General features: G+C 36.3%; 1 protein-coding gene across 2 annotated transcripts in view; it reads left to right on the forward strand.

Moving 5' to 3' along the window:
• Positions 1–15826, forward strand: part of CB4H12orf40 (chromosome B4 C12orf40 homolog) — a 57252-nt gene that overhangs the window by 31770 nt on the left and 9656 nt on the right. For both annotated transcript variants that reach the window (XM_043563326.1, XM_043563327.1), the window contains one exon: positions 10140–10200. In XM_043563326.1, coding sequence (XP_043419261.1) covers positions 10140–10200 — 61 coding nt within the window. The remainder of the gene's footprint in view (positions 1–10139; positions 10201–15826) is intronic.

Raw genomic sequence — 15826 nt, forward strand, 5'->3', positions numbered from 1 at the left:
GTACTATGAGGAGGTCTTTGGGTAGACTAGACATGGGGCTTATAATTTGTGACTCATGGACAGGGCTAAAGGTGTAGTGAAACTTTGGCTAAAATCTTAAATTCTACAAGAGCGACCAAGGCAGGAGTCAGCACAGGAAAGGAAGAAGGAAGGAGTAGGCGCAGAAGAAAGGCAGGGCTGTGCCTTCCCACTGGCTGGGTAAAATCAAAACAGTTAGTTCCTACTGAGGCAGAATTAAGACAGAGAAGCAAACAAATATCCATCTTGGATGGCAGATTGTAGGGAATGGGGAAGAAGTGGTGTTCCCAAGATCCTTTTGTTGGATGTGGAAGGGAATAGGAGAGAACAGGGTCTTGGAGGAGTATAAAAATAATTTTTAAATTAAGGTTTAATTACATATAATGATTTGTTAGTTTCAGGTATACATCATGATTTGATGTATAAAATGTGAAATGATCACCAAAATAAGTCTAGTTAACATCCATTACCATACCACAGTAAAAATTTTGTTTTTTCTGGGGCACCAGGGTGGTTCAGTTGGTTAAACTTCTGGCTTCAGCACAGGTCATGATCTCACAGTTCATGAGTCCAAGCCCCGCATCAGGGTCTGCACTAACAGTGCAGTGCCTATTTCAGATTCTCTGCCTCCCTCTCTCTCTCTCTGCCCCTCCAGCCCTCTCTCTCCAAAATAAATAAACATTTTTTAAAAAATTGTTTTTTCTTATGAGAACTTTTAAGATGTCTTAGCAACTTTTAAATGTACTATATAGTTTTACTAATTATAATCACAGGTTGTACATTACATCCCCAGGGCTTATTTATTTTATAAGTGGAAATTATCTTTTGATAGCCTTCATCCATCCTTTTTGCCCATACCCAGTCCCACCTCTGAAACCACCAGTCTGTTCTCTGAATCTATACTTTGTTTTGTTTTTTAAGTAGGCTCCATGCTTAGTGTGGAGACCAACATGGGGCTTGAACTCATAACCCTGAGATCAAGACCTGAGCTGAGATCAAGAGTCAGATACTTGATGAGCAACCCCAGGCCCCTCTCTTTGAGTTTGTATTTTAATTTTTTTTTCACATTGCACGTTATAAGTGAGACCATATGGTATTAGTTTTTCTCTAACTTATTTCATTCTTCATGATACCCTCAAGTTCCATCCCTGTTGCAAATGGCAGGATTTTCTTCTTTAATATGGCTGAATAATACTCCTTTGCATATGTATACCACATCTTCTTTATCCATTCAAACATCTATGGACACTTAGTTCATTTGCATGTCTTAGCTATGGTAAATAATGGCAATGAGCAAGGGAGTGAGGACAATCACTTTGAGTTAGTGTTTACATTTCCTTTAGAAAAATTACTAGAAGTGGATTTGCTGGATCCCATGGTAGTTCTGTTTTTCTTTTTTGAGGATGCTCTATACTGTCTGACATAGCGCTGACTAATCTACATTCCCACCAACAGTACACAAGGCTTCCTTTTCTCCACATCCTTGCCAATACTTCTTAGTTCTTGTTTTTTTGGTATTAGCCATTTTAACAAGTGTGAGGTGCTGTCTCATTGTGGTTTTGATTTGCATTTTCTTGATGATTGATAGTATTGACCACCCTTTTCATGTACCTGTTGGCCATCTGTAGGTCATCTTTGGAAAAAAATCTGTTCAGTTCCTCTGCCTATTGTTTAATTAGATTGTTTTTTGCTTTGAGATTTAGGAGTTATTTACATATTTTGGATATTAACCCCTTATTAGATAAATGGTTTACAAATATTTTCTTCCATTCTGTAGGTTGCCTTTTCATTTTGTTTTTGGTTTCCTTTGCTGTGCACAAGTTTTTTTTTTTAGTTTGATGTAGCCTCACTTGTTTAGTTTTGCTTTAATTACCTTTGTTTTTGGTGTCAAATCCAAAAAATCATTGCCAAGATCACTGTCAAGGAACTTGTCTCCTAGGTTTTCTTCTAGCAACTTTATGGTTTCAGGCCTTATGTTCAAGTCTTTATTCCATTTTGAGTTAATTTTTGTGTATGGTGTAATATAGGAGTCCATTTTCATTCTTTTGTATTTAGCTATCCAGTTTTCCAGCACCATTTATTGAAGCGACTGTCCTTTCCCTACAGTACATTCTTGGCTCCTTTGTTGTAAATTAGTTGGCCATTATATATGTATTTACTTCTCTGATTTCTCTTATGTTCTCTTGGTCTATGCCTACTTTATGCCAGTACCATACTGTGTTGATTACCATAGCTTTTTAATAGTGTTTGAAATTAGGAAGTGTGGTGCTTCTAGCTTTGTTCTTTTCCTCAAGCTTTGGTTATTTAGGGTCTTTTGTGGTTCCATACAAGTTTAAGAATTATTTGTTCTACTTCTATGAAAAGTACCTTGGAATTTTGGTAGAGGTTGCATTGGATCTGCTTTGGGTAGTATGGGCATTTTAACAAGATAAATTCTTGCAATCGTGAACATGGATTATCTTTCCATTTCTTTGTGTCTTTTCTTTCTTTTTTTTAGTGTGTCTTCTGTTCACCAATGTCTTACAGTTTTCTGTGTACAGATCTTTCACCTCTGTGATTAAATAAATTTTTAGGTATGTTATCCTTTTTGATGCAGTTGTAAATGGGATCGTTTCTTTAATTTCTCATTCTGATAGTTCATTATTAGTGTATAGAAATGAAGTTGATTTTATATGTTATGTATCCTCCAACTTTACTAAATTTATTATTTCTAACAGTTTCTTGGTGGAATGTTTAGTGTGTTCTATATGTAGTATCCTTTTATCTGCAAACGAAGATAATTTTAATTGTTCTTTTCTGTTTTGTATGCATTTTATTTCTTTTTCTTGCCTGATTGCTCTAACTAGGACTTTTAGTGTTATGTTGAATAAAAGTGGTGAGTGTAGACATCCTTGTGTTGTTCCTGATCATGGAGGAAAAACTTAAGCACTGTTGAGTAGGATGTTAGCTACAGGTTTAACATATATGCCTTTTATTCTGTTGAGGTGTGTTCCTTCTATACTCATTTGTTGTGAGTTTTAATCATGAATGAGTGTCAAATATTGACAAATACTTTTTCTGCATCTTTTGAAATGATCATATGATTTTTGTACTTCAGTGTTGAACCATCTTTACATTCCTGGAATGAATCTCACTTGATCATTGTGTATAATCCTTTTAATGTATTGTTAAATTCAGTTTGCTAATATTTTTCAGGATTTTTAAATATATGTTGCATTAGGGATATTGTGCTGTAATTTCTTTACTTGTGTTCTTTTCTGTTTTTGGTATCAGGTAATACTCATACAATGAGTTTGGAAGTGTTCATTTCTCTATTTTTTTTTTTTTTGAAGATTTTTAAGAAGGATTAGTAGTAATTTTTTAAATGTTTGTTAGTTTGATAGAATTCACCAGTGAAGCCATTAGTCCTGGACTTTTGCTTATTGGGGAGTTTTTGATTACTGATTCATTCTCTTTACTAGTAACTGGTGCTATTCATATTTTCGATTTCTTAATCAATTTTGGTAGGTTGCATGTTTTAGGAATTTTATTAATTTCTTCTGGGTCATTCAGTTTGTTGATTTATCATTGTTTGTAGTAGTCTCTTATGATTTTTTGTGTTTCTCTGGTATCAGTTATAACATCTCTTTAATTTCTGATTTTGAGTCCTTTCTCTTTTTTCCCCTGTTGAGTCTGGCTGAACAGTTCATCATTTTTTTTTTTTTTTATCTTTTCAAACAACCAACTCTCAGTTTCATTAATCTTTTGTATTGTCTTTTTAGTTTCTTTTTTTATAATTTTTTTTTTCAACGTTTATTTATTTTTGGGACAGAGAGAGACAAAGCATGAACGGGGGAGGGGCAGAGAGAGAGGGAGACACAGAATCGGAAACAGGCTCCAGGCTCTGAGCCATCAGCCCAGAGCCTGACGCGGGGCTCGAACTCACGGACCGCGAGATCGTGACCTGGCTGAAGTCGGCCGCTTAACCGACTGCGCCACCCAGGCGCCCCAAGTTTCTAATTCATTTATTTCTACTCTGATCTTTGTTATTTACTTTCTTCTACTAACTGTAGGTTCAGTTTGTTAGTTCCCTGAGATATAAAGTTAGGTTGTTTGAGATCTTTCTTGTTTCTTAAGGTAGGTGTTTATCACCACAAACTTCCCACTTAGATCTGTTTTTGCTGCATCCTAAAAGTTTTGTTATTTTGTATTTCCATTTTTATTTGTGTCAAGATATTTAAAATTTTTAAAAATATTTTTTCATCCATTGGTTGTTTAGGAGCATGTTGTCTAATCTCCGTGTATTTGTCAATTTCCCAGTTTCCTCTTTGTAAATTTTCATATCATTACGGTTTCAAAACATGCTTGATGTGGTTTCAGTCTTAGTAAACTTAATAAGACTTGTTGTGTGGCCTAATATACAGTCTGTCATGGAAAATATTTAGTATGTGCTTGAAAATAATGTGTACACTATTGTTTTTGGATGACATGCTTTGTATATGTCTGTTTAGTACAATATTTTCAAAAGTTGTATTTTCTTCTTGGATTCACCCTGTTTCATTATACTATGACCCTCTTTGCCTCTTACAATAGTCTTGTTTTAAAGTCTATTTTGTCTGATATATGTGTATCTATTCCAGTTTTCTTTTGGTTTCCATTTTCATGAAATGTCTTTTTTCCATCATTTCACTTTCAGTATGTGTGTGTGTCCTTATGTGTGAAATGAGTCTCTCAAAGGCAGCATATACATGGGTCTTTTTTTTTTTTTAATCCATTTGGTCACTGTCTGTTTTGATTGGAGAAATTTAGTCCATTTATATTTGTCATTATTGATAGACATGGGTTTATTGCCATTTTACTCATGTTTGGCTGGTTTATAAGTCCTTTGTTTCTTCTCTTACTCTTTTCCTTTGTAATTTAATAATTTTTCTATTGTGTTATGCTTAGTTTCTTTTCTTTTCTTTTCATGTATTGTTTATTTACTATAGGCTTTTGCTTTGTGGTTACCATGAGGGTTATATAAAACAACTTCTGAAAATGGTCCATTTTAAGCTGATAAAAACTTAAGTTCAAATGCATCTTTAAGCTCTACAGTTTTACTAACCCCCCAACATTTTATGTTTTTGATGTCACAACTTCTTTTCATCTTATGTATTTATTAACAAATTATTGTAGTTGTTGTTTTTACTACTTTTGTCTTTAACTTTCATACTAGCTTTATTAACTTTTCAATATTAGCCTTTACAATATTTTTTGAAATTTAATATATTTTTACCTTTACTGGTAAAATTTATACCTTCATATGTTTTCCTGTTATTAATTGATAACTTTTATTTCAGCTTAAGGAAATCCCTTTAACATTTTTTATAAAGCCAAGTCTAGTGGAGATGAACTCCTTTAGCTTTTGCTTATCTCTCCTTCTATGCTGAAGGACACCTTTACTGGGTAGAATATTCTTGGTTGATAGTTTTTTTCTTTGAATATATTGTGCCTCTCCCTTCTGGCCTGCAGAGTTTCTCCTGAAAAGTCTGATGATGGTTTTATGGGGTTTTCCTGTATGTAACAAGTTGTTTTTCTTTTGCTGCTTTTAAAATTCTCTTCTTGTCTTTATCTTTGATCACTTAATTATGTATCTTGATGTGGGTCTCTTTGGGTTCAGCTTATTTGGAACTCCAAGTTCTTCCTGGCTCTGGATGTCTGTTTCATTCCCCAAGTTAAGGAAGTTGATGGCCATAATTTCTTCAAATAAGTTTTCTGTCCCTGTGTCCTTATTTTTCTTTTGGAGCTCCTATTATATAAATATTGGTTTATTTTATATTGTCCCCAAATCCCTTACACTATTTACACTTTTTTAATTCCTTTTTGTTGTTGCTCCTCTGATTTGATAAATTCCACTGACCTGTCTTTGAATTCCTTATCCTTTGGCTTCATCAAATTTTCTATTCCTTTTATTACATTTTTCAGTTATTGTATTCCTTAGCTCTGTGATTTCTGTTTGGTAATTTCTTATATTTTCTATTACTTTGTTGAAATTCTTAGTTCTTGCATTGTGCTTCTGACCTCAGGGAGAGCATTTTTATGACTGTTATTTTGAACTCTTACCAGATAAATCACTTATCTTCATTTCACTGATGGGTTTTTCTGAAACATGGGTTTTTCTGAACATGCTGTTCTGTGTCTTCAAATGCTTTGACTTTGTTGGTTTCTGTGTGTTAGATAAAACAGACACTTCTAGTCTCGAAGGTAGGGCCTTGAGTGCAAAATAAAATCTGTTTCAATCTTGCCCTATCTCTTTGTTGTCTCTCAAACCTTTGTGATTTTCCAAGTAGTCTGCTTTATTTTTAGTAGCTCCCAGTAGTTGAGTGTATGCCAAAACCTGCCAGTGTCCCACTGGGAAGGATCTCAGTCAGTAACCAGATTGTTTGATTGGAAGCCACACCCTCAGGTGGGATTTTTTAAAGTATGCAAGTTTACCTCTTTGATGGTAAGACTTGGAGGTGAGCATCTGTTCCCTCTGCTCTGAGTCCTGATGTGATAGCCAGTTAGGAAGTGTTTCTCTATTTGCTGTATTCCTGTTGGATCTGTGAACCTAAACCCTGTTCTCCAGCAGAGCCAGCCTATCAAAGGATGTGTCCTCTGGGCAGCAGCCACAAAAGCCAGGATGCTGGGTGTTTATACAAGTTCCTTTCTTGGTGACACCAGCAATGTGGGGCATGGCAGAGGGAGAATGTGAAGATGGTACCTGCTGGCCTCTACGCTATCTGGAGATGATTGCAGGCAGCCCCTAGATGTGCGTTTAATTACAAGCTTGCCCCTCTGGTTACAGGTGTTAATATAAGCTAATAGGCCTCTTCCACAGAAAGAATAGGTGTTTTGGTCTGCCTCATCATTAGTCCCTGGATAGGTAGCTGGTTAAGAACTCTTTGTTACAGTCCTGTGGGACCTACGAGAGCTCTGGGGGTTACCAGAGCTGATGATCAAAGGACGTCCCCTGGGCAGCAGCTGCAAAAACTGGGGCTCTATGTGTGCATTGGCATTGTTTTCCGGCAGTACCTGCAGCCTGGAAAATGGCAGAAGGAGAGTGTGAAGGTGCTTCCTGCTGGGCTCTGCAGTCTTGGGAGAATATTTCAGTAGGCCTGTAAATGTGTGTTACTTAAAATCCTGCCCCTCAGGCTGAAGATTTAAGATAATTAGATAAGCCTCTTTCATAGAAAGATTGGGGTTGCATTTCATTCTGCTTTCTCTCACTCCTGTCCCCTGCCGGGGTAGCTGTTTCAGAACTCTTTTTCTGTTTGTTACAGTCCTATGGGACCTACAAATGCAAGGTCTGAGCCTGGAACCTGTTGCCTGCCAGAGCTAAGTAATCAAGGGTGTCCCCTGGGCAGCAGCCACAAAACCCAGGGCACCAGACATGTGCACGGTCTCCTTATTGGGAGATACTAGTTACCTGGAGTGGGTCGGAGGGTGAGCACAAAGATAGCACCCAGTCTCTGATGTCTCTGGAAAGGATTAAAGTTGGTCCTTTAATGTGAGTTTAATTAGAAGCCCCAGGCTGCAGATATAATGATCATAGGCTTCTTTTGCAAAACACTTGGGTATTTCAGTGGGCTGCCTCATTTCTAGACCCTGAGTTGTAGCTACAGGGAGCCTGTGTGAGCCCCTTAAGAACTGTTGCTCAGTTTTCCATAGCCTTGTTATTCTCATAGACACAAGTCCCATTGGCATATAGAACTTGATGTTTTATTGTTGTTGTCTGTCAGGTGCAGGTCTTAAAAGGTAAGGTATTAGTTGTAGGGTTCAAAGCACTTGCTCTTCAGGGAGAATTTTAGAGTTGTGGGTTCCCTCTGAATTGTGGGTTGCTATCAGCCCATGACAGGATTTGTGGTGAAATTGTGCCTCAGCCTCTCCAACTTTTTTTTTTTAAGTTTTTTGTTTGTTTGTTTGTTTGTTTGTTTGTTTTAATACTGTGTCCACCCAGCATGGGGCTCAAATTTATGACCCTGAGATCAAGAGTCACACGCTCTGGTGACTGAGTCAGCCAGGACCCCACAACTTGTTTCCATGTGGATTTTTTCACATTCCCCCATTGTGAAGGAGTCTTTTAACTAGTTTTTGGGGTTTTTTTCAGAGGAAATTGTTCTGTATGTAGCTGTAGATTTGGTGTGTTTGTGGGAGGAGGTGAGTTAAGCATCCTTCTCCATTGCCACCTTGAACTAGTACCAATTCTAAAGGAGTAAGGTTTGGGGTGTTTGAGTGGCTCAGTCGGTTGAATGTCCAACTTCGACTCAGGTCATGATCTCACACTCATGGGTTCTAGCCCCATGTCAGGGCTCTGTGCTGATAGCTCAGAGCCTGGAGCCTTGCTTCAGATTCTGTGTCTCCCTCTTTCTCTGCCCCTCCCCCACTCGCACTCTGTCTGTCTCTCTCTCAAAATAAATACACATAATAATTTTTTTTTAAATAAAGGAGTAAGGTTTAAATATGACTGTTAAAAATAGGAAGGTTATTACTAGAGAGATGGAGATGCATGGAAGAACTTCAGAATTCACAGAATTTGCCATGTCACACCAGGAAACCTGATGAAGTGGGGAAAAAATGCTTAACCAACTGAGCCATCCAGGTGCCCCAAGAAGCTGATTTCTTAAAAAATCAAGATTCAAAGAATATTAAATTGGAGAGAGAAACATGTGGAATATAACCAAATTTTGAAAATAAAAAGATAGCAGAAGATATACATAAAATATATAGTGTCAGAGTAAAGACAGTATAAATGCAATAGAAAATTCATTCTAAAACAGAAGAAGAGGCAATACTGAGTTACTGATCCATACCAATTATGAAATCCAGCTTGGCAGGCATTGTGAAGTCTTGCTCGCCTGGATTATGGGGGGAAATTCTTTGAACAATTTAGTTTTTTTTCTCTTTGGAATGGTCTTTTCTGTCATTTATCCTCTATAAACAGATCTGAGGTGGGTATTGGTATTATGTGCTTTCCTTGGTGTATATATAACTTTCTCAGCTTGTGTGTGGTGCAAGTCTGGGGCTTGCGTGCTATTTAAGAGTTGAACATATAATACTTTCTAAATGATTGAGTAGTGGGATTAGAGAAAAGGCTCTACTGCATAAAGTTATTCAGGAACCTGAGCTGGTGGGGACTTTGCTGTCATTAACTGGCGGTTTCCATGTTTATAAATGTATGTTCACATCAGATGGCAGAAGGGAAAGAGAAGTGGGAGGTTTTAGGGAAAATTTTTATGGGTGAGGGGTAGCAGTGGCATATACCACTTTTGCTTATGACCAGAATTCAAATCACATGTCCAAACAGACTTCAGAGGAGGCTAGGAAATGTACTCTAGCTCTGTGCCTAAGAGAAGAGGGAAACAATTTGGTAAGCAGCTTTCTCCTTTATCCAATTTCCTTTATCTTACTTAAAACACTTTATCCTACCATCAGAGAATGTATATTTTTTTGTAAGTCCATGATACACTTGCAAATATAATTCATGTAGTGAGCCATAAAGAAAATTTAAGAGATTTATCTAAGGAGAGATTCATAGTCACATTTTCTAATAATTCATTAAGTTAGAAATCAACAACAAAAACAACAGAAGATGCTTAACCTCCCGTACTTTCTTGGAAATTAAGAAACATTCTGGTTTTTAGTGAGAAAAAGACTAAAAGAAAAAAAAGTGAAAATAAGAAATTACATAGAAATTGATGAAAATCAAAATCACTGGTTTGTTCTATACAAAAATATATACTTCTGAGGGCCTTTATTATTTAAGAAACCTGAAAATAAATAAATTGATAACCAACTTAAGAAATTTAGAGAATAACAGTAAATCTCCAAATTACATTCGTATATTTGTCTCTTTTGAACTGCATTTACTATGATTACTTCAAGACTTGTCATAAGTTTCTTAGCAAGTGTCTATTCTGTTGCTTACTGTTTCAAAACCTATTAAATTTTGTTTACTTTATTATTCATCACAGGCAAATTTTTCTTTGTAGTATTAAAATAACCTTTGTTGAATTAATGTGAAGGAAAAGTACTGTAAGATGAATTGGTGGGATTAAGAGGGAGATATGAGGGGGTATTACTGTTTATACTTGGGAGTTGTTAAAATAATGTTTTTCTTCTAGATTCCGATGGAAGAAGGAGGAACTTGTTCTTTAAAAGACAGGCCAACATCTAAGAAAATCTGTAAGTATAACTATCAAGTGAATTTTATTCTTTAAAATAACTGATTTTCATTTAAATGTTAGTTCAAGTTTAAAATTTTTTTTTCAGATTTATGCCACCAAATATTTCATAGATATGTTATAATATACTAGTATTACACTTATTTTTATTATATATATTATACATGAGTATATATAATATATATGTACAGTTTAATGAATAATGAAACTGATACCCGTATATGTACTTTGTAGCTTAAGAAATGTATAATCAGAACTTTTGAAGGTCTTCTCAATTGCATTTCCTATCCTGCCCCCTAGAGGTAACTATTATCCTGAATTTATTTTTTGTGATATCACACATAGACTTTTCCATTGCTTAGTTTTGAACTTTTTACAAATTGAGGCCAACTCTACATATTTTTGTGATGTTGTTGTTCACCCACTAATGTATTTTGAGGTTTGTTCACTTTGATACTTTTGACTCTGGTACATTTCATTATTTGTTTACTACTATATTGTTTACTATTATTTTGGGAATGTACCACAGCTTATTTATACATCTTCTGGCTGTGATTATTTAGGTTGTCTTGAATATTTTGATATGATAAGCAGTGTTGCTTTGGCAATTCTTGACATTTCTTCTGACACGTGTATATAAATTCCTCTGTGATACAGTTTTACAAGCAGAACTGAGTAGTTGTATGGTATGAACATCTTCACCTCATCCAGGTAATGCAGAATGTTTTCCAAAGTAATTGTGCCATTTTAAACTTCAACTAGTGAGAGGTAGGAGTCTTAGTTGTTAAATATTGTAACACTGGGTCTGGTACCTCATTGTTGGCAATCTGGTATTGCATTGTATTTTTAATTTATATTTCTCTATTAATTAGGTTGATTGGCCATCCATGTTTCATCTGTGAAATGCCTTTCATGTTTGTTGCCTGTGTTTCTTTTAAGTTGGGCTTTCTTTATGGGATGTGTCTTTTATATACCTATATGTGTATATCCCTAGGATACCTAGAAATCTTTATGGACTTTTTTTCTTTTGGAATTAATTTAATCTTTAGAATATGTAACACATTAGTTTGGTTGCAATCCTTATCTTTGCTGCCCTATTTCCTTCTGCATCAGATGAGTAGCTGCTTTTTGTTGGTTTACGTTTTATCATTCCAGGTTTTTTTTCCCCAAAATACAGCCTAAAAATTTATAAACACACATATACACATGAAACTTAGTTCTTGCCTTTCTCACTCTAAATGTAATAGTAGATTTTTTATTTAATATAGGATATTTCATAAATTAATTGAATATATTAATTTATTTAATAAAATATCCTGAAGTGTTCTCCATGGTAATATTAGACATTTTTTCATCCTTTATGACCATATGGTAATCCATAATATGGATGGATTATAGTTTATTCAGATAATGCCTGTTGATGGATGTTTGGGTTGTTTCCAGGATCTTGTTCTTACAAATAATGTTGCAATGAAAAACTCGGTGCATATGTTGCTGAGTTGTGGAGGTATATTTTTAGGGTAATTTCTAGGAATGGGATTGCTGAGTCAAAGGAGAGATACATTTTTTTTTTCTGGTTTTATTGAGGTATAATTGGCAAACAAAAATTGTATGTATTGGAGCACCTGGCTGACTCAGTTGGTAGAGCATTTGACTCTTGATCTTGGGATCATGAGTTCAGACCCCACATTGGGCATAGAGATTAAATAAGTAAATAAATATTTTTAAAAATTGTATATATTTAGGGTATACAACATGATTTAATATTCATATACATTGTGTATAGCTAATTCTCACACAATTTTTCTTTTTTTTTTCTTTTTTTTAATGTTTATTTATTTTTGAGTGGCAGAGAGAGCACGAGCAGGGAAGGGCAGAGAGAGGGAGACACAGAATCTGAAGCAGGCTGCAGGCTCTGAGCTGTCAGTATACAGCCTGATGCGGGACTTGAACTCACAAACTGCGAGATCATGACCTGAGCTGAAGTCAGACGCTTAACTGACTGAGCCATCCAGGCACCCCTCTTTTGTTTTTTTCTTTTTTAATGTTTATTTATTTGAGGGAGAGAGAGCGTGCAAGTAGAGGGCCAGAGAGAGAGGGAGAGAGAGAATCCCAAACTGGATCGATGCTGTCAGTGTGGAGCCCAGTGAGGGGTTTGATCTCATGAACCATGAGACCATGACCTGAGCCGAAATCAAGTCGGGTGCTCAACTATCTGAGCCACTCAGGCGCCCCTCAGAATGCTTTTGTTGATTTTGCTATATCTTTGTTTCCGTAGCCAACTAGCTACGGTTGCAATTAATAAACAGCTGTCATTCCAACATGAATGTTATTTGATATTTTCATTTAAGTTAATGAGTATAGGGGCACCTGGGTTTCTCAGTAGTTTGAGTGTCTGACTTCAGCCCAGGTTGTGATTTCACAGTTTGTGAGTTCAAGCCCCACGTTGGGCTCTGCACTGACAGCTCGGAGTCTGGAGCCTGCTTTGAATTCTGTGTCTCCCTTTCTCTCTGCCCCTGCCCCACTCACACTCTGTCTCTGTCAAAAAATAAACATTAATTTTTTGTAATTAGTGCAAAAAAAAGAGAAACAATGAAGATGCACGTTGAAAGTATACTCTTTCAACAATGAAAAAAATACATTGTGAATGATTCCCACAATCAAGTTAATTAACACATCTACCACCTCATATAGTTACCTTTTTGTGTGTATGTGGTGAGATACTTAAACTGTAGCTCCCCTGGGCATTTTATTTATTAATATTTTAAATTTTTTAATGTTTATTTTTGAGAAAGAGACGGAATGTGAACAAGGGAGGGCAAGAGAGAAAAGGAGACACAGAACCTGAAGCAGGCTCCAGGTTCTGAGCTGTCACCACAGAGCCTGATGGAGGGGCTCCAACCCACAAACCATGAGATCATGACCTGAGCTGAAGTCAGATACTTAACTGACTGAGCCACCCATACCACCCCTATGTGGTGAGACACTTAAAATCTACTCCATGCTGTACATGAGATCCTCAAAAGTTATTTCTCATATCTGAACGTTTGGTTTTAAAAACATCTCTTGATGTTTTAGAAATTTCTATTAATTAAATAACTGTCTCTGGTCTCAACTGTTCCTTTCATAGTCAACATCTATAAAATTACTTCTTTTTTCTTTAAGAGCTATAGGTTGCCTCTTTCCTATTTCTGAACCTCTGTTTATTTACTATACTAAAAATGTTCCTCTTCTCAGTGAAAGAGGAATTTTCTATAGAAATTGCATTCTTTTATAAATCGGATTGTTTATAAATGTGGTTTGATCATCAGCCAACTTAAATTTTCATACTTTTTATCACATATATTTTATGTTTCAAATTTAAATTCTAGTTAGTTAACATATAATGTAATACTGGTTTCAGGAGTAGAAATTAGTGATTCATCACTTACATATAACACCCTGTGCTCATTACAAGTGCCTTCCTTAATGCCCATCCCCCATTTAGCTCGTCCTCCTACCCACCTCCGCTCTAACAATCCTCAGTTTGTTCTATATAGGTAAGAGAATCTTATGGTTTGCCTCCCTCTCTGTTTTTATATTAGATATTTCCTTCCCTTCCCCTATGTTCATCTCTTTTGTTTCTTAAATTCTACATATGAGTGAAATCATGATATTTGTCTTTCTCTGATTAACTCATTTCAGTTAGCATCATACACTCTAGCTCCATGCGTCTTGTTGCAAATGGCAAGATTTGGTTCTTTCTGATGGCTGAGTAATATTCCATTATATATATATATGTATATGTACATATATATATACACACACACACACCCCACATCCTCTTTATCCATTCATCAGTCAGTGGATATTTGTGCTCTTCCCATAATTTGGCTGTTGTTGATAATACTGCTATAAACATGAGGGTGCATGTCCCCATTCAAATCTGTATTTTTGTATACTTTGGGTAAATAACTAGTAGTGTAATTGCTGGATCATAGGGTAGTTCTACTTTTAACTTCTTGAATAATCTCCATACTCTTTATTAGAGTGGTTGTACCAGTTTGCATTTCCACCAATAGTGCAAGAGAGTTCCCCTTTCTCCACATCCTTGCCAACACCTGTTGTTTCCTGTGTTGTTAGTTTTAGCCATTATGAAAGCTGTGAGGCAAAATCTCATAGTGTTTTCTTTTTTTTCTTTTGAGAGATAGAGGGCACAAGTGAGTGAGGAGCAGAAATGGTAAAGAGAGAAAATCCCCTGAGGGGCAGAAAGAGAGAGAGAGAAGGGGGGCCTTGAGTTCACCTGAAGCAGGACTCAAGCTCACCCCAATGCAGGACTCGAACTCATGAACTGTGAAATCATGATCTGAGTTGAAGTCAGATGCTTAACCAACTGAGCCACCCAGGTCCCCGTCTAATCATGGTTTTGATTTGTATTTCCCTGATTATTAGTGATGTTGAGTATCTTTTCACGCGTCTGTTGCACTTCTTAAGTCTTCTTTGGAAAAATATCTATTCATGTCTTCTGCCTGCATCTTGACTGGATTAATTGTTTTTGGGTGTTAGTTTAGTAAGTTCTTTATAGATTTTGGATTCTAACCCTTTATCAGATATGTCATTTGCAGATATCTTCTCCCCATTCTGAAGGTTGCATTTTAGTTTTGTTGATTGTTTGCTATGCAGAAGCTTTCTGTCTTGATGAAGTCCCAGCAGTTCATTTTTGCTTTTGTTTCCCCTTGCCTCAAGAGGTAAGTAAGGTAGTAAGAAGTTGCTACAGCTGCTATCAACCTGGGAATGCCTGGGTGGCTCCTACAGTTAAGCATCTGACTCTTGATTTCAGATCAGGTCATGATCTCACGGTTCATGAGTTTGAGCCCCACATAGGTCTCTGAACTGACAGTGTGGAGCCTGCTTGAGATTCTCTCTCTGCCCCTACCCTGCTTGTTCTTGTTCTCTCTCTCTCTCTCTCTCAAAATAAATTTTAAAAACTTTTAAAAAAATTGTTACCTGCATTCTCCTTTAGGATTTTGGTGGTTTCGTGTCTCACATTTAGGTCTTCCATCCATTTTGAATTTATTTTTGTGTATGGTGTAAGAAAGTGGTCTAGTTTCGTTCTTCATGTTGCTGTCCAGTTCTCCCAGTATCATTTGCTAAAGAGACTGTCTTCTTTTCCATTGGATACTCTTTCCTGCTTTGTCAAAGATTAGTTGGCCATACGTTTGTGGGTCTAGTTCTGGGGTTTCTATTCTATTCCATTGGTCTATGTGTCTGTTTTTGTGCCAATACCATGCTGTCTTGATGATTACAGCTTTGTAGTAGAGACTAAAGTCTGGGATTGTGATGCTGCCTGCTTTGGTTTTCTTCTTCAAAATTTCTTTGGCTATTTGGGGTCTTTTGTGGTTCCATACAAATTTTAGGATTGCTTGTTCTAGCTTTGAGAAGAATGCTGGTGCTATTTTGGTTGGGATTGCATTGAGTGTGTAGATTGCTTTGGGTGCATTGACATTTTAACAACCCATGAGCATGGCATGTTTTTCCATTTCTTTGTGTCTTCTTCAATTTCCTTCATAAGCTTTCTATAGTTTTCAGCATATAGATCTTTTACATCTTTGGTTATGTTTATTCCTAGGTATTTTATGGTTCTTGGT

The sequence above is a fragment of the Prionailurus bengalensis genome, chromosome B4, assembly GCF_016509475.1.
Source record: "Prionailurus bengalensis isolate Pbe53 chromosome B4, Fcat_Pben_1.1_paternal_pri, whole genome shotgun sequence".
NCBI lineage: Eukaryota > Metazoa > Chordata > Mammalia > Carnivora > Felidae > Prionailurus > Prionailurus bengalensis.